Source organism: Enoplosus armatus, chromosome 17 (assembly GCF_043641665.1).
Source record: "Enoplosus armatus isolate fEnoArm2 chromosome 17, fEnoArm2.hap1, whole genome shotgun sequence".
Taxonomy (NCBI): Eukaryota; Metazoa; Chordata; class Actinopteri; order Centrarchiformes; family Enoplosidae; genus Enoplosus; species Enoplosus armatus.
Window position 1 is genome coordinate 705794 of NC_092196.1, and position 22727 is coordinate 728520.

General features: G+C 44.8%; 3 protein-coding genes across 3 annotated transcripts in view; all 3 read left to right on the forward strand.

The window, feature by feature from the left end:
• The window catches only part of LOC139299860 (NACHT, LRR and PYD domains-containing protein 3-like), a 137996-nt gene that overhangs the window by 82894 nt on the left and 32375 nt on the right, over nt 1–22727 (forward strand). The window lies entirely within an intron of this gene.
• On the forward strand, nt 2097–4730 carry praf2 (PRA1 domain family, member 2). Its single transcript, XM_070922554.1, has 3 exons — nt 2097–2275; nt 2910–3127; nt 4439–4730. Exons 1-3 carry the CDS (start codon nt 2097–2099, stop codon nt 4576–4578), a joined length of 537 nt encoding a protein of 178 aa, XP_070778655.1. The 3' UTR covers nt 4579–4730.
• Nucleotides 10793–22257, forward strand: nfe2l1a (nfe2 like bZIP transcription factor 1a). Its single transcript, XM_070922521.1, has 8 exons — nt 10793–11074; nt 11709–11909; nt 16641–16820; nt 19570–19638; nt 19725–19871; nt 19989–20160; nt 20426–21121; nt 21269–22257. The coding sequence occupies exons 1-8, from the start codon at nt 10793–10795 to the stop codon at nt 22255–22257; spliced, it is 2736 nt and encodes a 911-aa protein (XP_070778622.1).

Sequence of the window (22727 nt, forward strand, 5' to 3'; positions counted from 1 at the left end):
AATAAAATAATGTTAACGCCCTCTAATCAGTGTCGGTCAGTCTCCCCCCTGTCCCCTGGCCCGCTCACTATGTAGCCATGGGGCCGCACCTCCTACAGTTGTTGTTCCATCACTCCTCTGTTGCATTTTTAAAAAATATGCTGGGAGAGAGGCTTCTGGCAGAATTCAAGGGGCGTCGTTACACTTTAAAGATTTATGTCTTCAGCAGGAACCAGTGGCTTTGGGGCTGATAGCCACGGACAGGGTGGGGAAAGAGAGACGGTCCCAACACGTTGTTGGTGTTGTTGACAGAAAGCAAGGCATAGAATAACTTCAGTCTTATCCTTTAAATAAAAGATATGGCTAGGGGCGTCCAAAGCCTGCCCACGTCCACCACGTGCAGGGTTTCTGGTTTTGTTTAGGTTTAGGGCAGTGCTTGATCTGCATGCGCATGAACACAAGAATCATTCATTTGAGGGTTCAAATGACTAATTCTCAGTAAAAAAAAAAAAAAAATACAATGCAAATAATAGCATGTATTTGTCTCCTCCTGAAGCTGGTTTGAGCAAGAAATTCACAATACCAACACCCAGCACATTCATTAGAAAATGTCAGTGCTGAGTACTACAGATGATGGTTACCAATAATGGGTTGAGCCAGACCTTTCTCCGAAGTGTGGAGACAGGCCTGGCCATGCGAGACTACCAGATGATACGCGTTACTTACACAAATCGCATAAGGCCGACCACTTGGAACTAAATTCACGCTTTCATCGTTACTAGTCTTGCCTTTACACTTCAAAGTTTTCTTTCACAATCTTGACATCCCCAGAGTAGATTCGGAGCTGGCTGCTGAGCTAGAGGACGATATCTCCGTTGAAGAGGTCGTAGAGGTGACTAGGAGTATGCAAACCTCCAGGGCCTGATGGCTTTCCATCAGACTTCTTTAAAACATTCTCAGAAACACCCCCTGAGAGCGCTCTCCCTCTCTTTTTCTCTCTGTTTTCAAAGAATCGCTTAAAGGACAAAAATCCCCTTCAGTGTAGTTCACACCATTCGTTTTCTTTCAGACGCAGACGTAAAGCATCCCGATGTCTCGAAATATCCCTTCCTTCAATCATATCAACAGCTTCATGAAGAACCGCTACTCGTCCTTTAATATTAGGCGCCTTCTAAATATTCTTTACAACCCCTCTACATCTGACATATCTGATATTACTGTCTTTTGTGGGGAAAGCTTTTGATTGAGTGGGCTGGGTTATCTTTTTTTTTTTTTTTTTTTTTACATAAAAATGCGGTTTTGCAGTTTAAGTTTATATCCTAGATTTAAATTCTCTATTCCTTGTTAATGGCTGCTGTGCGTATAAACATTAACCTCTCCACTTACTTTAAACTGCAAAGGAGTACAAGCCAAGGATGTCTGACGTCTCCGCTTCTGTTCGCCGTTGCTATATTATGCGGCACATATTAATATTAAAGGAAGTGACAGAGGAGGTTAGTTAGGCAGTATAAGGTATCACTTTATGCAGATGATTTGCTATTGTACTTGTCAGACCCTTTGTCAAGCCTTCCTACTGCACATAGTAAATCAATTTGGCAAAATATCTGGCTATGAAACCTTCAAAAAAATTACAAACTGCCAAGAACATCTTCTTTAATTTGACCCCTTTGACCCCCCCCCCCCCCCCCCCCCCCACCCCATCTATTAAAATGGATTGCTACATTTAAAAGTGTGTTTAAAAATAGGGTAGCACATTCTGCCAGGTCGGAAATATCTATTAGAATGGACTACTACCTCTATAAATGTTGTAAAAAATAGGGTAGCGCCCTGTCTGTCTCTTTACCCCCCCCCACCACCCCCCCCTTCCCAACAACAGCTGCAGTAATAGAATAATTCCAATTCTGAGATTAAAGATATTATTCTGACTCCCTCCGCAATTCCGTGATTAAGAGATAGTGGTAGAACCCCCCCCATTACTGCGCATTCTCGAGGCTCGGGCCACGCGCCTCGTCAGAAACTGAAGCGATCGAGACACCCCCCCCCCCCGCCCTTTGCGCCCTCCCCGCTCTCTCGCGTTGCATTCTGGGGGACCGAGTTTATCGCCGCCCGGGGTAAAGATGGCAGGCGTGCAGCCGCCACCCCTCCGCAGCCTGGATGATTTTCTCCTGAGCTCGGCCCGGTTCGCCGTGCCCGACGTGCGCGACCTGGACCGCTGGAACAACCGCATTATCAACAACCTGCTGTACTACCAGAGCAATTATTTCCTATCCGCGCTGGCCCTCCTGCTCCTGGTGGGGTAAGTTTCATTATTCTGACGTGGTCTATCCCCCCCCTTCTCTCTCTTCCTCTCTCTTCCTCTCTTAAAGCGAACATATTGGAAGTCAGTAGTAAACACTGTGGAGTTGTGTGTTTTTTTTCCCTGTGTCCGTGAACATAACACACACACAGTTTGACAGATAAGAGAGCAGATTACAAGTTTGAACCCCCGGATCAGAGTGAAACCAAACCTTCCCCGTGTCTCTCCACACCCCTCCCTGTCTGTTGCTATATGCTCCCTCTCTGATCAGAAGGGGGGGGGGGGGGGGGGGGGGGGGGTCTGTCAGTCAGTTGAAGGTGGAGAGCCACCCAAATTAAGAAACCGACCTAAAGTTTATTCCTGTTATATCCTTAAACTCAGACGTGACGAGGGTGTAAAAGCCAAGTTGTACCCTCAAAACAAAATGTAGATCACGACCACTGCGAAGGGACCCTCATTTCGGAGGAATCCCATTTGGGTGGAGCAACACGCACTGTAAACTTCTAGATCGGCAGAGTCGGGCCCCGTGAGCCTTAGTGAACAAAGGAGTGATTTGGGACACAAGCCCAAAATCAATGACGTGTCCATCCGGTTTTATGTCACTGTGTGTTGGTATATGTCTCTTCTCTCTCAGTTATTTCCAGCCCTTCCAGTTGTTTGTCGGGGCGATGGTGGTCACCTTGTTGTTCCTGGGCTTCGTCTGGGCGGCTGAGAACCAAGCTCCCATCCGCCGCTTCCGTAGAAACCACCCATCAGTCGCCGTGTTGGCCATTCTCTTTGGCAGTTACCTCTTCATATCGGTGCTGGGAGGCGTGGCCGTGTTCCTGTTTGGGATAGCCTTCCCTATACTGAGTGAGACAGGAACACACACACACACATTCACTGCCTTGTCTTTTTTGCATTGTGAGGATACCTGACCAGACCATGCATTCTGGGATCCACCCTTTCTGAAGATTGTACAGCAGTGCAAAAAAATCAGGCAGTATCCTGGGGTGGATATAAATAGAGATGTCACTTTAAATTATCAATCTTACACACACACACACACACACACACATGCAATATATCATCAAAGCATGAAATTAAGTTTACCCACTTGCCTGAAGACACTAGTTTTTGGCACCAGCCCAGTAAGCACATGCAACTGGGCCGCAGATTGTCATCTCCAAACATGAATTGACTTTATATTTTACATTTTTGCTAAAGAGTCAGTTCAACCGTATCACAAACGTATTTTCTGACTTCCCTTTCCTGGCATGCATCCAGCCACGCAGACAGTTTTGGTTTTACTGAACCAAATTCTCAGAAATCCTTCCCTGAGATTTCTGCTGGCACCCTCGAACAACGAAGGCGAATGGAATTGTGCATTGTGAGCAATATTTGTTAAGTACTGCACAGTGCATACAGTACATTTTGTGCACAAAGGGGTCCATTCAATGTCTTCGTTTTATGGTAAGAAATTTCTCACGTGGCTTGAAAAGTGACAGTGCCCCCAGATTTTTTGTGTCTGTAGAATAAAATTCTCAAAGAGTAGCCCGAGCAGCATGAACAAATAAAGGCAGATCATCAATGATGGATTTGCGTGTGCTATAGGCTCACATGGTCATCTTAATTTCCACAGTCTATCAGTACAACAACAGCACAGTTGCAGCTAATTATTTCCAATCACTTTTGCAGTGATTTTCCATTGCATTTTTTCCATCATCGTTGAGCTGCGGTCAGTGAAACTCAACACTTCCCTCCAGAATGCCCTTTGAGCCGATGGAGGGCTTTTATTGTGAAACCCCTGCGCAGGAAATGTTGAGTTTAATTCACAGTGGCTTTTGAAAAAGCAGCGAAGTTGGCAGCGATTGGAAGTAATTAGCGAACGATAAACAGTATTTCTGTTAGTGTTGAGTGTGACTGTTGGTACTGGTCCTGTGGAAATGTACATTATACTGAATTGATCAAAACAACAAGGAGACATTTGCATTAACAGCAAATAAACTCCAGCAGGCCCCAAAACAGGGAGCCTCTCACTAAAATATGATGAAATATACTTGAACTGTTGAAAGAAAAGCCTGAATGAATGAAATTGTGCCAGCTCAGTTAACCTTAATGAACTGTTAGCTTGCTAACTAGCCAGCATTTCATTCCTTCATCCTGTCTCTCGCTCCTTCACAGTGGTTCTGGTCCACGCGTCGGTGAGGCTGCGCAGCCTGAAGAACAAGCTGGAGAACAAGCTGGAGAGCATCGGTCTGAAGAGGACACCCATGGGACTCCTGTTAGAGGCCCTGGGACAGGAACAGGAGGCTGGGTCCTAGAGAGAAAGAAAAGGAGGAGGAGGAGGATGTGAAGTGGGAAGAAGAGAGGAAAAAGAAAAATGAAGTAGAAAGGAAGAGTCAGGAACAAAAAGGGTGGTTTGGTTTGTTGTAAAAAGAGCTCGTCGGTAGTCAACAGTGACCCATTCTGTGGTCCAGTGGGAAAAGGACTGATGAAATGCATAGAAATCATGATAACAAACAAATGATCGAATCATCCCTGACCTTTCTTTCTTTTTGCCAAACATTGCACTTTAAGCGCACGTTGCTTTGTTTCATTTATTTCGACATGATACGTCTTCGCGCTACATGCTGAAAGCGTGCAGTGTCGCAGCCACGTGGGGGCGTACTCGCATTGAGCCTCGATATAATTCCTGATTCCGGTTGCTGCACCCTTGATTCACTGTGTGTCCGCACATTGACTTGCGCTCTATTTGTGTCTCGGTGATTTGTACTCTTATCTAAACATCGACCTGCGCTTTGTCTCTACGCCTGCGGAGCTGTGATGATGTTGATAATGTCAAAGTGAGGCGAGAAAAAGTCGTAACATGTTACAACAATTTTACGCTAAGTGTTAAATATTTTGTTTAAGATCAATAATAATTGAATATGTCAATGGGGTGTTAAAATGTTTTAATCTTACAACTTTCCGTCTTATAAAAGTGCAACTTTATTCTTGAAATATTCAGACTTTATCTTATGAAACTTTTTCTTGTAATGTTCCAACTTTATTTTTTAAAACATTGAGTTTTTCTTGTAGAATTACAACGTTATCTTATATTGTCATTACTTTTTAATGTAAAAGTACAACCTTAGTCTTGAAATATTCATATTTTCATTCCCCTAATTTGGCTAATTTATTTTGTAAAATTACAGCTCTATTTTAAAATATTATGACTCTGTCTCATAGAATTACAAACGTATCTCATAATAACGTTAAATTACCACTCTACCCTCAAAACCTTTTCTCTTTAAAAACTATGACTTTATTCTAGATTTTCCCAAGTACACACTTCATACGCACAACAGTGGAAAGCCAAAGTATTGATACTGTGCCATAGATGTTGTAGTCGTAGTTGTACTAATTAGCCTTTTCCTTCTCTCACCATAGTAAGTGTAAAGAGACACAAAACATTATTCATGTGGAGCCGGCGTGTGACATGCAAGTAAATATGTCCATATTGTAAATGCAGAGCAAAACAACAAGTACAACAAAGTATTATTGTGCGTACTACCTACTAGCTAAGCATTTAACAGGCCCATTATGGCTACGGACCACTACGTAAACACGTATGAGATTTAAGCTTGTATGTGTTCTTATTCCTATTTTTTATTTTCAGTTCGTCACTAAAATCTCCCAACAGCATTGGAAGGCTCTTCATTTGATTTGGTGAAAAGTCGCGTCGTAAATGTAGCATATTTAGCAGAGCAGACGGTGGGTGATGCAGTAAGGGCAGGACCAGAATCAGTACACTCGTGTGGCGTTGAAGGAACTTGGCCTGCATTAACTGACTTGAAATGAATTCCCTTTTCATTTATTGTTTACATTATTTTGTGTCGCATGGGAACAGGAGGTTTTCTAGGAGGTTTTCCTCTTTGTTGAGGATAATAGTCAGCAGGAGTGGCCCAATCTTCCAGTGTGGGCAGCTGGGAGAAGCTCTACTGGAGCAAATGAATAACTTTAAATGTACCCTTAATTCCTTTATAACTTAAATCCTTGTGACCATGACTAACCGCTAACCAATGAAGCTCCTCGGTGTTGGTGCCAACACTGCAATTTTCTCCTTTGCTCTGTTTTTTAGCCACGCTAGTGATGTGGCTCAAGGGATGGCAATGTTTTGTCGGTCAGTCGACCACTTTGGCTCAGACTGAAATATCTCAACAACTGCTGTGAATTTTGGTACGGACATTCAAGGCGGCAAGAGGAAGAAACCTAACTAACTTTAGTGATCTCCCCTGTCTTCTCGCGCCACCACTAGGTCACATGTTTTCAGTTATCTAATGAAACATCTCAACATCTGCTTGATGGATTGGCACAACATTTCTAGCGCGATCAACCAGGTCAAAATCTCCATTTGTCCAATATGGTTTATGACTAAATGGAGAGCGGAAGTCCTGACGTCACATCTGGGTTAGCCCGAGTTCCACTGTAGCTTCTGTAACTCAGTGCAATCTGCATGAGAGGGTTTCTTTCTGAAAACTGTACTTGCTAATCGAAGATGAAGTCACATGTACTTTGTTTTAATTTTTTTTTTTCTTTTTTTTTTTCTTACTTTCCTTATCCAGACATATGGAGTGAATAGAGCTGGACTTTTTGTAATTTGCGTTATTTCAATACCTACCTAACTAAAGACATTTTCATTAAGCCTCAGCTGTGCTCTGTGTTTAATGCTGGCGAATGTTAGCTTGCTAACATGCTAAACTAAGAGGGTGAACACGCTGAACATTAGCTCCTAAATATCAGCATTGTCACTGAGAGCATGTTAGTGTTCTGTCGTTAGCATTTAGCTCAAAGCACTGCTGTGCCTGAATACAGCCTCATGGAGCCGCTAGTATGGCTGTAGACTGTTAGTGTTGTTATTTAATAGTTACTGTTTATGTATAATAATATAGAGTCCACAATCACCAACTAAGCCAGTAATAAAAATGGGATTTAAATCCTCGCTTCCATTTCATAAACCTCAACACACTAGACCACTTTCCAGCCTTGTAATAGACAGTACATGATTGGTTCCCTCTAATGTAGGCCTAATGTAGGACAGATGTTTTTTGTGTTGTTCTTATGAGCTGAGGAATTTTTTAGAAAACACTACTATGAAGGACGGGGTTTTCAGCAGTTTTAAAGCAAATCATTTTGTACAAGAGAAGCTGAGTGAAGGTATTTCATTGTATACTAGCAGCCTGCCATGGGGACTGTGCATTGCCTTTCTTTGTTTAAACCTAACGTAAAGACATGGGAAACATCTGCATGTGGTAACCTACCTCTGCACCCCATATTCAAGAAACTGGGTTTCCTTCTGTGTTATTTCCATTCCTTGGATGGTTTCTCAGACAGAGTCTTCCTGACCGCTGTTTAATCCCAGTTTGTGAAACTGGCTGCGAGAAGGTTGCTTCCACCGTAACGTAGTCTTTTCTGCCCAAAGCATTTATTAAAAGCAGCCTGCCACCTATTAGTGGTTTGCCTTGGCCCTGCATCACTAAAGACAAGTCAGGAAAAACACTTAAATCTGAGCACAGGGAAAAGCTTTTTTTGTGTACTTTGTAACTCGTAAGCATCCGCTGAATGTAAACTGAGAGGAGAACATGTCTGCACGACATTTAACACGTTTTACAAGTGATGACTCTCCATGTCTTTGAGTGTTTTGCCAAAAGTAAAAATTTTTTTTCTAAATAAAAAAAAGAATGTTGTACTGCGGTGTGTACGGACTATCTATCTATCAAGCTAGCAGCTAGCTAACGGCAAAGCGCAGGAACCACACATTTACTCAAACTGAGGGTTCAGATCAAGCTCTTGCCTTTTGAAGCATTGCCATGTGAAAGTATATATCAATTCTGTGAAAACAGCATGTAACTCTCTGTCACACTAAAACAGCCAACCAGGCATCAAGTGAAAGCCAGCAGGTCAGATACCCACGGCTAGCCTTGGCTAACGCTAAAACAAGATTCATTTCTTGATGTTTTTCCTTAACCATTATCTGTAAATAATGAAAACTAAAGAAGTTAATGGACCTCTTGGAAATTCAGTTCGTCATTCCACATAACAGAATGAGGCAGTGGCTAAATTCAATCATAATGGAGACAAAGCCCAGCTAAACTCCTGCTAAAGCTAAGATAGCTTATTAGCCGAGCAGCAGCGTGAACCAAAATTTTTAAAAATGCATTTTATCAGTTGTCTATATGTTATTTTCCAAATCAATAGTTAATATTTTGCTTGTGATTCACGAAAAAGAGCGACGACATTTCTTTTCCAGCTACCCGGATTAGGAAAGAGGTTTTAAAAAAAAGTCGTATAGTAGACGGAATGTTTTTTGGTTTTTTTTCCCTTCAGATAGTTAGTAACCTTTGACCTTCTGGGTAATTTCAAAGATCGCCAGCGCTGTGACTCGAATGTTGCCCCAGTTTATGCCTCTCATGTACAAACTGGGGCAACATTGGTGTGGATCATCATGTATTTCAACATGAACAGCGATGGTGGATGGACAGACGAACTCTACATCACTGGTTGAAATGGACAAAAAAAAAAAAAAAAAGGCTGTCCACTGGGCTCCGTCTGTCGGAACTAAGAAGGCCGGACAGACCTGAGGTTCAGCTCTTCTCCGACCACGGCAGCTCGTCCTGCTTACGTTGTTGGGTCCGTCATCAAGTATTCATGAAGATGCGAGTTAATATTGTGGCGTAACAAACTAATCTAAGCTCAGAGGTCCATTTACCAGCTTTTTCTGGGCCTTCAAGTGCATGTGTATGGGTGACAGTTTGAACACACTGCAGGGTGTACTACTTAAACAGCGGGTGGTGCTCTCCCTCTCTTAGTAAGTCACACACACACACACACACACAAATCTTTTAATAATTTGCATTATTTCTCTCCTAGTTCAACAACAACTCCTAGTTGCCCCCACCCCCCCCCCCCCCCCGTCTCACACACACACACACACACACACACCAGACTCGACACGCACGAAAACACAACACGTACACAGATGTTGTTGGTTTTTTTTGGGTTGTTTTTTTTTTCTCTCCCAGGGAGGAGTTATTCCACGTCATCTGACGGAGGGTGTCCCTTTAAAAGGAGGGGGTCCCACCCTCCCTCCCGGTCAGCCCAGAACTGCAACTGAAGCCGCGGGACAGCGTGACTGTCAGAAGTGAAACGCCGACCACGGTAAGACACATCCTCATATATACTCCTCATATCATATATACATATACATATATATACATATATATATATATATATGTATATATATATAATGCGAGTCTACAGTGACTCCGTGGGATACAGTCAGTAGTGTGGCAGTGTTTTCGGTGCATGCTGTTAATATTAGTATTATTATTATTATTATTATTATTATTATTATTATCATTCTGTCAAAGCGGCTGCGTGACGTGTCGGCAGCGTCCCCCGTCAGCCGCCCGCCCGGTATCAGCGACTGACGCAAGCACCGTGTCACCTGTTGCTCCGGCCGTTCGGCACTTCCTCCGCGCTCGCGCTCTCGCTGGCAGAGAACGGCGCGTGACCCGCTGAATCACACAGCCATCAGTGGTCATGATAACGTTGGTATACACACGAGCCCCAACGCTAAAGAAGGGGCGTGGCCATAGCACGTAGCAGTACTAAGACCCTGATGTCCTCTAGACCTAGAAGACACCGGAGACTTAAATGTGAGCATTCTGTATTGTCAGTCATTTCCATCCCTGCGCCGCCGCCGGGAAAGTTTCTCAAACTCCAGTTGCAGTCAGCTGTTCCACTGCAGCTTCCTTCTCCAAACAGGTTACCACAGCATGAAAAGTAAAAACCCCCCAGCGTCTGGCAGGAGGGAGGAGGCAGGCAGGCAGGCAGGCAAACGCTGACAATTACATCATGTGGCTGGGGCAGGGCAGGTGGTTACCAAACCCTTCCTGGAAGTAGGTCGAAGTTGCCCGGCTCGGCCCACGCCTGGGCTCCCCGGCTGCCTTATCTCCTCACACAAAGCGTCGCACCTCTCAACTGCTGCTACTGTCCGCAGGTGGGGCCGCGCTGACAATGGGAGATTAGTTTCTGACCGCAGTGCCAGTTATTGTTATCGGTAACACAGTGGTGTCCGTGTTATTGTGCTGTAGTTAGTTGGCAGTTACCAGCCCTAAGAGGAAAGTATCTGGCCTGCGCAGTCAGTCCTCTGATCTGAAGTAAGCTGTTCTTTTGATTCACAGGAAGAAGCAACAGCTTTTGGATGAGCCTTTAAGAACGGCAAAGTTTGTTGATGATCTCTTTTACACTTGGACACTGAGCAGCTACAACAGTTATTAAGACTTCCCTACCAGAGCGAAGTTGTAGTTGTTGTAGGACCCAGAAGAAGGGGGATTTGTGTTTTTCTTTTAGCCCCTCTCCTTTCACGTGGGAGGTCATCGGTGCCTGACAGATTCTTCTAGGGGCTTTGCCCAGGCACTCTGCGGCCGAAGAGACGCTCACTGTGGTGGTGACTGCGCTGAGCCCTGGACCCTTTCTGATGTACCCAAGACCATGCTGCACCTAAAGAAATACTTCACGGAGGGCCTGATCCAGATGGCCATCCTGCTCAGCCTGTGTGGGGTGAGGGTTGACGTGGGGCTGGAGCCCTACCTGCCTCCCTCCTGGCACGAGATGATCCTGGGTCCGACCTCGGCGTTGACCCAGACGCAGTTCCACAACCTCCGCAACCGCCTGCAGGACGGCCACGGCCTGCACCCCAAGAGCGTGGACCTGGACGGGTTCTTCACAGCACGGAGGCTGCTGGGCTGGGTCCGCTCCCTGGACAGACTACAGGTAGGAAAACGCGCCTGCCTCCATCTTTATCTATATGGTCCCATTCAGATGGAATTAGAATTATAAGGTACAAACAGTATTAACATTTTAGTTCTTTACCTGTTGCTGATTTTCTGTACTGTAAATATGAAGCTGGAGCCAGCAGCAGGTTAGCTTAGCTTAGCATTAAGACTGGAAACGGGGGAAAACAGCTAGCCGGCCTCTGTCCAAAGGTACAAATAAAGGTAAAAAAAAAAAAAAAATCCACCTACTTGCACCGGGAGCTAGACAACCAGTGGAGACTCCAGGAAGTCACTACTCCTGGCCAAGAAATAGTCCTGAACATAACCCCCCCGTAAAACCACAAAGTGTCGTTTTTACTCTTTGATTTATGCGGATTAAACAACCCAGATATAATGTGCCAGTTAGTGAGCCTTAGAGGTGCTGGTAGTTGGATTTAGTTGCCTTTGGACATAGCCAGGTGAGCTCTTTCCAGTCTTTATGCTAAGTTACGCTAACCAGCTGCTGGCTCCAACTACTATACAGATGCAAGCATCAAATTTAGCACGGAGACACGAGAGTGGCATAGCGCCAAGTAGATTTGGAAGGAGAGAAATGTGTTGAGTTTTGAAAGGTTTCACACCTTTCTCCACAGGTTCCTCATGCAGAGCTGGAGACGTGGCTGGTCCAGCGGGAGCCGGATCCTCTTCCCATGGGATTTCCAGACCAGCCCTCCCCGCTGGAGAGAGCACCCGCTGGGGTACAGAGAGACCGAGCTTCCCCGCCGGCGGAATCCAGAGCTGGACCTGGTACCGTGCAGGAAGACGTGGAGGAGGAGGAGGAGGAGGATAAAGAGGTACGGCTCTTTCATTCACACCGTGTTTAAGAACATTTAGGATTTATTTGTCTTTACCGTTCAGCCAAGACCGAAACGACCTGCCAGATTTCCAATACAGTAACTTTTAATTTCGATATTTAAATAGCATACTTTTTGGGAAAGAATGCCGAAGCCTAACTGCCAGTACTCACACGGCAAGCTCTTGTCCCGCTTTCTGACCGGGTTGAGTTGTCACGTTACCCAGCAGCCTGCTCTGGGTTCTACGGTAAAATGCAGACGTAGTTTTTGTTCTCATGCAGAAACGGTTGTTATTATGTTCAGGTCAGGTCAGAGATTTCTGAGATTTCACCACAGGACAAACGTTCCTCGAGGGCAATTATTGTCCATCGCCTTAAAGTGATTGTTCCACCCAGGACCTTCAGCGTGTAAAGCAGGCATGCAGGCATTCCATGGTTTTTATATTCTGTGCAGTGGATCTATGTTTAACGTGAAGGGTTGTGGTTGTCCTGCCGCAACTTAACTTGTTTTGGTTCAGTTTCACTTCCATTGCATTGTATTTGGCAGCAGCAGGCAGCTGTTTTCAGTGGAAAAGCCCTGTAAAACACTGTACACTACTGGTGAACATAGTGGTTTAGCGGCTAATTAGCCTGCTAACAAGTTTGCCATGTCAACTAAATTCAGGTGTTCGCAAAGTCTGTCAGAAGACAACTGACCAAATCTGACCAGATCAAAATTCAACAAAGTAGCAACACAAAGATTCATGGACATAAACTGTTTCAAGAGGAGAGCTGCTTTTGTTTTCGACTGTCACCAGCGCAGGCTGCCATGTCAGTGAGTCAGAGTTCAGATGAGTCAACGGGAAAACCTCACATCACACCGCCGATGACCTCAGCAGGGAAAATGAAGCAATGCAAGCGGCCCGGCTGAAATACAGCAGAAACGCCCTGCCGAAGAGAACACGCCTTTCAAATAAACACACATGCACAGGCTCAAGTGGCCCGGGAGCCGCAGATCTTTTACCTCAGCAACCTGGTTTCTGCTGGCTGTATGCAGTGACCTGAACGCTCGAAGCTTCGTGCAAGCAAGGGAAGTGTGAGAACCAGGAATACGACATTTTCCAGAGCGGTCCGAAGTAAAGATTCCACAGCCTCAGCGTTTATGCAGCGTTTATGCATCTTGCTGCTCATTGTTTTGGTTGGTTCGGTTCACTCTCGACGCCCTCACAGTGTTTTCTTTTTTGGGACCTTGGTGAAAAGGGCACTGAGAGGAGCATAAAGCTGCTATAAAGACACCGGAAGCGTGTTGGTAGGCTTCTTCTTTTTTTTTCAACTACTGAGAGAGAAAGTGTCATTTACCAAATACAACAAGTTCCATCACTTACACAAGACTCCATAACACAGACGCGGCACGGAGGCCGCCGCTAGCAAACAGGCTGCGCTATATATAAACAGCCCACATTTTGGCCTGCATGTCCAGTCTGGACATGTACACACACACACACACACACACACACACACACACACAAGTACTCCTGCGAACTTAAATTCTGTGGCACGTTGCCATGAATTACACACCTGTCGCGCCATGTGTGTGTGTGTGTGTGTGTGAGGGAGTGGCGATTTAATCACAATCAGGCCCGGTGGAAATCTTGTGGTACAAGTCAGCAACGTCATACATTGACATGTTTCAATACTTCGTTTTGTTGCATTTAGTTCATTTTAGTCTTTTTAAAGGGGGAAAGCACATTTTTGTCATTGAAACATGGCTGCATTTGGTTTCAGTCGTAATGTCTGAAGAGGGAGCTTACTAACAGCCTTTTTCTTGTTTGGCCAACACACAGAATGAACCTTGATTAAGTACCTTCATTAATTTACCAGCAACAGGTGTTCTGTCACGCGTTTTTACTCATTTTTGACTTTCGCCGTCGCTTAAATGTTCTTTCTGATAGTATTTACATGCATACATCACGGTAACATACATCTTCAAATGCGTATAGCCAGTTGTCTCAAGCCCCTTCACTGACACACATACACACACTTCCAAACATTTACATTTTTCACTTTTGCTTGTAAAAAAAAAAAAAAAAATAGAAAGATAAAATGCAGATTCTGGTTCATTAAAGTCTGAACGCCTCTCTGAAGTATTTCAGTTTGTTGTTAGGAGCTGCAGATGACGCTCAGGAGTAATTTTACAGCAAGTTTGGACGCCCATACAGTACATCTGTCTGCATGGTGGCCACACACACACACACACACAGGACATTACAAACTTAATATAGCACATAGAGATCTAAGTACATGCCGGACTGCCAGCCTCTTTTCATCAAACTGAAAGTGAACACAACAGTGTTTTTGAATTCTCTCCGTGTATCAGATGTCACACGTACACACAAACACACATACAGTTATACACACACACACACACACGCACACAAAACACTTAACTAGCTTCCCTCTGGCCTTGTGATCGACTGGCTTGTTTTGAAACCTGATCACTGGCCTGTTGCGTCCTGACACACATTTACATCCCTCGGTTTTGCAATCGCTCCTGTTTACTGCATCAACACACACACACACACACACACACACACACGCACACACGCACACACAGACAACGAGCCAGAGGCATGCAAGTAAACAAATGCACACAAATGCATGAGGTGCTATCTTGTGCTCCCTTATTCAGCAGCACTGCGGGAAGAAAACAGGAAAACCTGCTTGTGCCAAGTGGCACCCGGCGACATAGATTAAAGGACATAATGAGAAAGGATGTAATCATGGACCTGAACATATTAACAGTTGGGTTATTATGTAAAACCTGTGTCTAGTAATATGTTAAGACTGGAGCACAACTTTTAACACAGCAATACTCTTACCTGATAGGCCAGAGGGTGTACATTAAAACCGTTAAATGTGCACATAGCTTGGCTCTTACACTGGCCATGTAGAAGTAGTAGTAGTAGTAGTGGTAGTAGTATGGTACCTTTGAATTTTGGCAGATTTCAGAACACACCTCTGTGTGGACCTCTGGACAGTTGATCTGCTGCTGATGGTTGATCTACGGCAAGGAGGGCAGTCTCAGTTGAGTGGCCTGCCTTGAAACCAGACTGTTGAGGGGGGTTGGGGGGTGGTGGTGGTCAAAAAAGGTTGTTCTGGTGGAGACATGCAGAAAGTTGTGTGAAGACAGCGCGCTCAAGTGTTTTAGTATGTAGCATTTCTAAAGTCCCGCCTGAGCCTGAGCCTGCGCCTATTATGATCTCCTTGGGGAGGAATTAGTATCAGGAAGCTTAGTGCTTCCTTGAGGGGCGTGACGAGGTCCGCACCTATACGCAAAATCTACAAGCTGTGCATATTCTCCGTTCGCATATGATGGTTATCATGTTTGCTTTACACGCAGGAGGGCCTGGGGTCAAACCCCAGTGGAACCAGGCCTTTATAACACCTGGTCAGAGAGGCGGTTCCAGGTTTGATCCATAGGCGAGGTGTGACGGGTCACAATGTGCATCGTCATTTATGAGTAGAGATGCAGACATCACTCACTGGAATTAAAAACATATAGTATATATCATATTACAGGGGCCAGTCTGTGTTTTATTACCTAATCTACATCAGAAAATGATCACCTGACCAATTTGCGTAATCAAGGCTTTGAGTTGAGTTTGGGTGGTCATTCGTCAACTGGTAAATTTTTCATGTAATCAGTGTGGGTAAGTCCAGAAACTGGACCAATGATCAATTTTATCTGTGATTCTTCTCCCACTTTGAGACTTGCATCGTACCCTTATTTGGTCTAATATTTGTGCTTTACCCTACTGTATGTACTTGTATCATTGGCTTTCTTGTCATTTGCCCACTGGGCACCTATGAGGCCTGGAAGAAGGTTCCCTTTTGTGATCCTTCAGAAGGTTTCCTCCATTTGTGCTGTTTCCAGGAGGTATTCTATGCCTACTTTGAGGGGGGTGTTTGAGATGTTATTATGGATAAGGGCTACAAAGACTGTTCAATGAACCATCACTTGTGCCTTGGTCAAGTTCTCACACAGCATGTGGTGCCTGAGGGCTTCATGAGCGATCACCTCTCGCATGTAGTGGAGTAAGGGATATGGGCCCAGGCTTGACTACATGTTCAAAGCCACATACGTGTCCTTGCCGGCCAGCTGCTGAGGGTTCCTGGGTTCGTCTGTAAGCCCCCAGCCAGGTCAGGAGAATGTTAAAGCTATTCTGAGCCTGGCTGTCGGTCACTGGGTAAAACAGGAGCCTTTACATTCTGTACATGCAGGCTGGGAGAATAGAAGACAGTACTACAGCATTATACTACTCCAGTGGTTAGCACGGTGATACGTTACCTCGTCATCATTTCTTCCCGTTAAATCTCTGCCATTCTTATGGTCACCGTAAAGATCAAATGGGGTCAAAATAAGAAAGTGTAACCTTGTGTGCCTGCTTGTATTGCTCTACTAACTAATAACATATGCCAAATACATGTATTTAACAAATTATTACAGGGAAATCCCAACATTTCCAAGTGTTTAAGATCAGGGGTGCAGTGTTAATCAAGTCTCAATCAATTCCAACACATGTCCCATGAGGCCTTAGCTTTGCATGAAGAGACTCCAGGAAGTGGTACCAGTTTATAAAGACTGTACAGGACTCAACGTGATGTGTTAAGGTGCTTTGGACAGTATTTCGAGACCCTGTGGCGCAGTGGCTGCTCTGACTAGACCATTCTTCATTTTTGTCTCCGCTACCAGGAAGGAACGCACTATGTACTTAATCAAAGTGGCGCTCTGGAGAGAGTGGAGGAAGAGGAGGAGGACGAGGAAGACCTGGCCAGAATGCATAGGCGTTACAGGAGAACAGAGGGAGGAAGACCAGGAAGTTCCTACGGACGTGCTAACAGCATAGAGATAACTCAGAATGAAATAGACCAGGTAAGACCTGGAATCAGATTTGTTGTCACTTCACTGTGATGACATGCTACTGTATTTCATGTGTTTTCTCCTCTGAGGATAATACAATTCGGGAAGACACACTGATTATTTGAATTTAATAATTTGAGTCACCCCAACAGCATGATGTTGATCTATTGGGCTAACGCTTTTAAAGCTATTACAGAACTACTGGACGATTAGCTTTAAATTTGGTACAGTTTGTAGAGAGTATGACAGTCTCGCAGGGCTGCTAGTGTGGCTATAGCCTTGTACTAGTCTATTGACTAGTCTTTAAATCAACAAAATCTCACAAAGCATCATTTTGGAAAATCATCTGTGAATGGTAAGTATGTAGACGGAGCTAGCAGCCGTTAGCTTAGCATAAAGACTGGAAACACAGCTTGCTCTGGCCAAAGGTACGAGAAATCCTCCAACCACCACCTCTGAAGCTCACTTATTAACACATTTGTTTGATCCGTACAAAATCTGTGACAATCAGAGACTCTTAAGCCGATCTGACAAGCACGTTGGTTTAAGCACACTGAGGCCTTAAGCGTTGTAGACAGAAATGGTGTCATTATTACTGTATGTTCGTCCTCCACGAGCAAGAATGTTTATTATGTGAAAAAGTCAGCTTATGGTTAAGCTTAGCCTAATTTGGTTAAGGCTGGGTTGCGTACAATAATAATCATTTAAGTAACTAATCTATATTGTTTTTACTTTTATTCTATTCTCACTTTGACATCTGTATATATGCTCTGTGGGTGTAGCGTGAAGGGAGCATACAACTTTAATTTCTTGCCATGTAGATTGACAAAGTGAATGCATCTTGCATTATTATTATTATTATTACCCCCCAAAAAATGTCAACAGGAAGATGTTCGTGAACATCAATGCTGTCGCTTTGTGATTATTATTATCTTATTATCCTGAATAGTTCTAACCTGCTGTAGACAGCAGGAGAGCATCTATTGTGCTTGGAATCAGAGCTGGATGCTTCCTCTTTAAACGCTGGACAACTGCCAGCTAGGCAGAACAGGAAAGCGCGCGTGACACCCGTCAGCAGCTGCACCCCAGGGTGCCGGTTACGCCCAGAGTACGCCTTCTGACACGTAACATGCACAGATATGTGTGCGTGGCAAATGAAAGATAAAAATATGACACAAAGTGTGGACAAATAGCTTGCCTGTCTCACGTAGCACTGCAGGTCAGAGGATCCAGTAAAGACGGAAAAGACTAGACAGACCTTTCTTAGAGCGAAACCAAAAGACACTCCACGGATGAGAGAGACAGACAAAGAGGCGCACGGAATGACTGAATGAATGTGTGTATTCTTAGAAGTGTCACTCTCATTGCGACACATGTGGGTCAGACTGAAACTGCTGCTTGGTAAAGGGACATTGCATAGAGCAGTGATTCTCAATGGCCGGGCCATGTCAGCCCGCAGTGTTGGCTACCGGGCCGCAGAGATGTTATTTCACAAGAACTCCTCATTCACCCACCCCGTCTGTTGCTGTTATCAATCATTCACGCTAAGATGTAAATATGTCCAAGTTTCATTCTACGTATCTACATATCCAGCTGAACGGGCAACGACACTCTGTGCTCACCTGAAATGAAATGTGGAAACTTGAAGCCTTCTCTTCTCTCCAACACATCTGCATATTCATTGACTCTGGATTTTTTGAATGAGGGAGAACAAAGTGGACAGAGAGTGTTATTCAAGGCAGATTACTTTTATGTCAGGACCAAAGTGGTGGATCAACCAACTGGCTCACATGGCCTTCCCTAGAGCCATACTGCCAGCACGGCTAATAAAAAATACACATGGATATTGCTGGGACCCAGTGGCGAGCCGTGCATTTCACACCTAGGCCTTCAGTGATGTCCTACACTGAATGAATCCACCTCTTAATACCATCATTATGACACATACATTTATACAGAAACAAACATAGTCGAGTACAACTACTTTATTTCCGGAGCATTTAAAATCAATACACCCGTATTAACAATTAAGATTAGTAAAGTAAAAGTTATATGTTCGCTTGGATACTGTCACAACTTAAAAATAAAAGGCAATCAGTCTACAAAGCTTTAAGTCCACTAAACAGCACATTGTCGCACCCGCAAAGCAGTTTTCTTCTCCTCCTTCAGCCATTGTGGGTTGAAAAAAAAGAAATTAACGCGAATTAAGTAGTTTTAGCTTGTTCGAGTCGCTAACGGGACACCAGCTTCCATTTGGTTAACTGCACTCTAATAGCGCTGCCTCTCACTAGTGCGTATCCAATCAGAGAACGTGAACGTGTCACGTTCAACGTGATACCTGCTAGCTGGCCCTGATGTCGCCAACTCGAAATCTGATTGGTTATCACAATCTGTCTGTTTCAGTTCATTTAAGTGTACAGGCGCCCCCACTGTTAATTCTGAAGGCCTCGGGAAGATTTCTTGGAGCCTGGCAACACATGATAGCTGAAATATGATTGGATGAAAGCTCTAACATAAATATACAATGCTGGAAGCAGCGCAACCAAGAGGAAAGCTATGAAATGAAGAGAAAAGACTATGAGGAATAATTTAATACATATTTATGAAAAAAAATATTAAAATGAAATTTATGTTCTGATGATGTTTAGGCCAGCAGAGAAGGCCTTGCTGGCCCTGACGGCTCACCACTGCTGGGACCGTCAACCAGCTGGTCAGAACTGGTGTTGGCAAACGTCAAACCTCTCTCCCTCTCTGTTTTCAGACTTCTTCCTCCCTCCAGGAGTGTTTGAGGCTGTTGGAGGAAACCTTTCCTTTCACACAAGAACAACAGGTACAGCCTCTTCTTTTCTCTTCAGTCCGTGTCCTTCTTGACCTTGAGCAGTACTCAGCAGTTTTTCCTGCTTTCTGTTCCCTCAGTTACGTGATGTTGGCGGTGGAGGGGGAGACCTGGAGCATCAGCCCACAGACAGGGAGCCCCTGCTGCCCCCCATCATCTCAGCCGGAAACCCTTCCTTGGACCTGGAGCTCCACTGGCAGGACTTGTTGGCTATCATGGAGCCTGAGGTGATTGGGGAATGAAAGTAGATGGAATTACATTTGGCAAAATAGAAAAGGAGGGAATCATGATATGAGTAAGCCACGATTCAATAAATTGAGACATTTTTCATCCTTCCTCTCCAGAACACAGGTGTTGACATGATGGCTTCATTTGATGACACCCGGAATTCAAGAGCAACTGGTACCCTTCAGGGTGTCAGGTCTGAAGCTCTACAGCAAAACTGTAACAACCATGACAACGATGTAACAGAGGCTGATCAGGAGGTCCTTCCAATGGAAACTCCCTTGCAGCATGGTAATTCCAAGCTTCGGATAGAAGCAAGTTGGACCTTATTGAGAGAATATGTCTTGAGAAGCTCCTCAAAAAGTTTCCCAAATGTTGTATATTCATGTTGATCCCTCTTCAGTTGAAGGGCTACATGTTCTTTTGAGGATTTAAATAGTTCTAATGACTTCCCTGACAACCTTTAAATAAAGTCAAAATCATCATAAGTACATAACTTTTTCACATGCCCTACAATTCTTAACATTTTGCAAAAATGCCCAATCTTTGTCTCTAGGTTTGTTGGGGCTTTCAAGACAGTCGGAGCTAGAGCCAGCCCAGCTTCCACTCATCCCCAGTGCAGAGTTGGATGACCACAGTTTATTCTTGAACATGAGGGACACTTTGAAAAACTCTAATGTGAATCCCTTGCACAGTCCTCCAGACCACATGGATCTGCTTGCAGAAGATCCTTCAAAAGACTTCTGTCTGGGACTAAATGCAGAAGATAACTTGAGTGCCTTCAACATAAATTTGCTTACACAGGATCTTGTGGACACCATGGAGGGCAGTCCGCATTCACAATATGCTCCCTACCCTGGAAACCTTCCTAGCTCTGATGTTAACTTTCATTCACGTGATTTGACACCTCCCAGTTTCACCCAATCTCCAGAGGGGAATGGTATGACCCAAGACCATCTGACATCTCCCTCCAGTGCCTTTCTGGTTGACGAGGAGGAGGACGTCAATGATGAAGATGGTCTCCCAAGCCCACTTAGTGACCTCTTAGAGGATGATGCCATCTTGGATGAGATTAGATTGTTGGACCTGGCTCTGGAGGGAGGATTCAGTCCTGAGATGGCAGCCAGGCTGCAAGAGGAGGGCTACCTTGACTGCAGAACAGCCCAACAGGACACTGGCAGAGATGTTGACCACTCAGACTCTAGCTTGGCGGTCACAGAAGATCAGGGTCAACCAAAAATACATCAGCAAGGTAAATAAATGGGGAGGTAATACACCTTCTTCTATAGAAAAATGTGGAACTATGTACCTTTATTTCAAGAGCAACTTGCTAAATTCAAGTACTTACTACATAAAACTGTAGAACTTACCTTGAACTTTCCTTGTTCCTTTCATCTAGATGGCGAGAATGAAGCAGATTCCGATTCTGGTCTTTCTCTCGACTTCAGCCACAGCCCTACTTCTCCATGTGCTTCAGAGGCCTCCACTTATTCCTCTTCCTCCTCCTCTTCATCTTATGTGTCGACTGTGGGAAGTCCCTTCTCTGAAGATGCGGACGAAGACGCTGAGGAAGGGTTAGTTGGTTCAGATATGGAAGTGGAGGTGACCATAAAGCAGGAGGAGCTGGAAGAGGAGGAGATGGGGGCAGTAGGAGGAGGGTATCCTGAAGATGTTGAGAAAGCCTTTCCTTCCAGTCATGGGGATCACAAGCTGTTTAATGGCTTTCCTTGGCTGGAGCAAATCGGCCACGATCACACGTACAACCAGCCCTGGAAATCCGCCTCCTCTCCATCACTGGCCAAGATGCCCACCAAACACACCAAATCCTCCCTGCGACATGATAAAGCCAAGCCTTACCACTGTTCCTCTTCTAGACACATCTCCGAGACCAAAATGTGGAGCCGGGATGAACGTCGTGCACGAGCCCTTAAAGTCCCTTTCTCCAATGAGCTGATTGTTAATCTGCCAGTGGAGGAGTTCAATGACCTACTGGCCAATTACCAACTCAACGGAGAGCAGCTTACTCTCGTCAGGGACATACGACGTCGCGGTAAGAACAAGATAGCTGCCCAGAACTGCAGGGCGAGGAAAGTGGACATGCTGCTGGGACTGAAGGACGATGTGTCCGGTTTGAGGCGCTACCGTTCGCGGCTGCTCCGAGAGAAACAGGAGGCCCTGAGGAATCTGTCAGAAATGAAGCGGCAATTGGGCATGTTGTACCAGGAAGTCTTTTCCAGGCTGAGAGATGAGGAGGGGAGGCCGCTGGATGCTATGGAGTACCTGCTTCATTTTGAGCCCGACGGTAGTGTCACGGTGGCTTCACATGAACAAGGGGCAGCGCTGCCACTGACAAAAACCAGCAAGAAACAGAGGGATAAGAAGAAGTGAGGAGGACAAGCCATTCGAAAATGTAGGGAGAGTAAAGAGATTCCTTAACAGGAGTTTGATCAAAACCACAAAAAAAGCTGGAAATACTGATAAGCTGCTGAATGAACACAGGAATTCTTTATTTGGTGTCAGTGGAAGGTACTAAAGGGTACCATGAAATCCTCAAACACCGCAACAGATATCCTTGACAGTGATGTGTTTATTTAAAGACGGTGGATGGCTGGATGGACCGAGGAAATCAAGACAAAAGAAAGAGTTTCGAAAGAGGAGGTGATCATGATGATGTTCATGGTGACAAGAAACCTTTACTCCAGGACGCGTTGTTCATTTTCTACACTGGAAAAGGACAACTCTGAGGCAAATCCAGGCTACTACATAGTGGAATCAAAACAACAGATGATAGATGACCTGGGACCAGCGTTTTAAAATGCTGCTTCAGTGCCTATGCACACCCCTGCTTTCTCTTACAT

Excerpts from the sequence above, each read along its gene's own strand:
- praf2 (XM_070922554.1), top strand. The coding sequence starts at position 2,097 with ATGGCAGGCGTGCAGCCGCCACCCCTCCGCAGCCTGGATGATTTTCTC. Across the intron at positions 2,276-2,909 it reads GCCCTCCTGCTCCTGGTGGG|TTATTTCCAGCCCTTCCAGT; the intron begins GTAAGTTTCATT and ends CTTCTCTCTCAG. Across the intron at positions 3,128-4,438 it reads GATAGCCTTCCCTATACTGA|TGGTTCTGGTCCACGCGTCG; the intron begins GTGAGACAGGAA and ends GCTCCTTCACAG.
- nfe2l1a (XM_070922521.1), top strand. The coding sequence starts at position 10,793 with ATGCTGCACCTAAAGAAATACTTCACGGAGGGCCTGATCCAGATGGCC. Across the intron at positions 19,639-19,724 it reads CTTTCACACAAGAACAACAG|TTACGTGATGTTGGCGGTGG; the intron begins GTACAGCCTCTT and ends CTGTTCCCTCAG. Across the intron at positions 20,161-20,425 it reads GGAAACTCCCTTGCAGCATG|GTTTGTTGGGGCTTTCAAGA; the intron begins GTAATTCCAAGC and ends CTTTGTCTCTAG.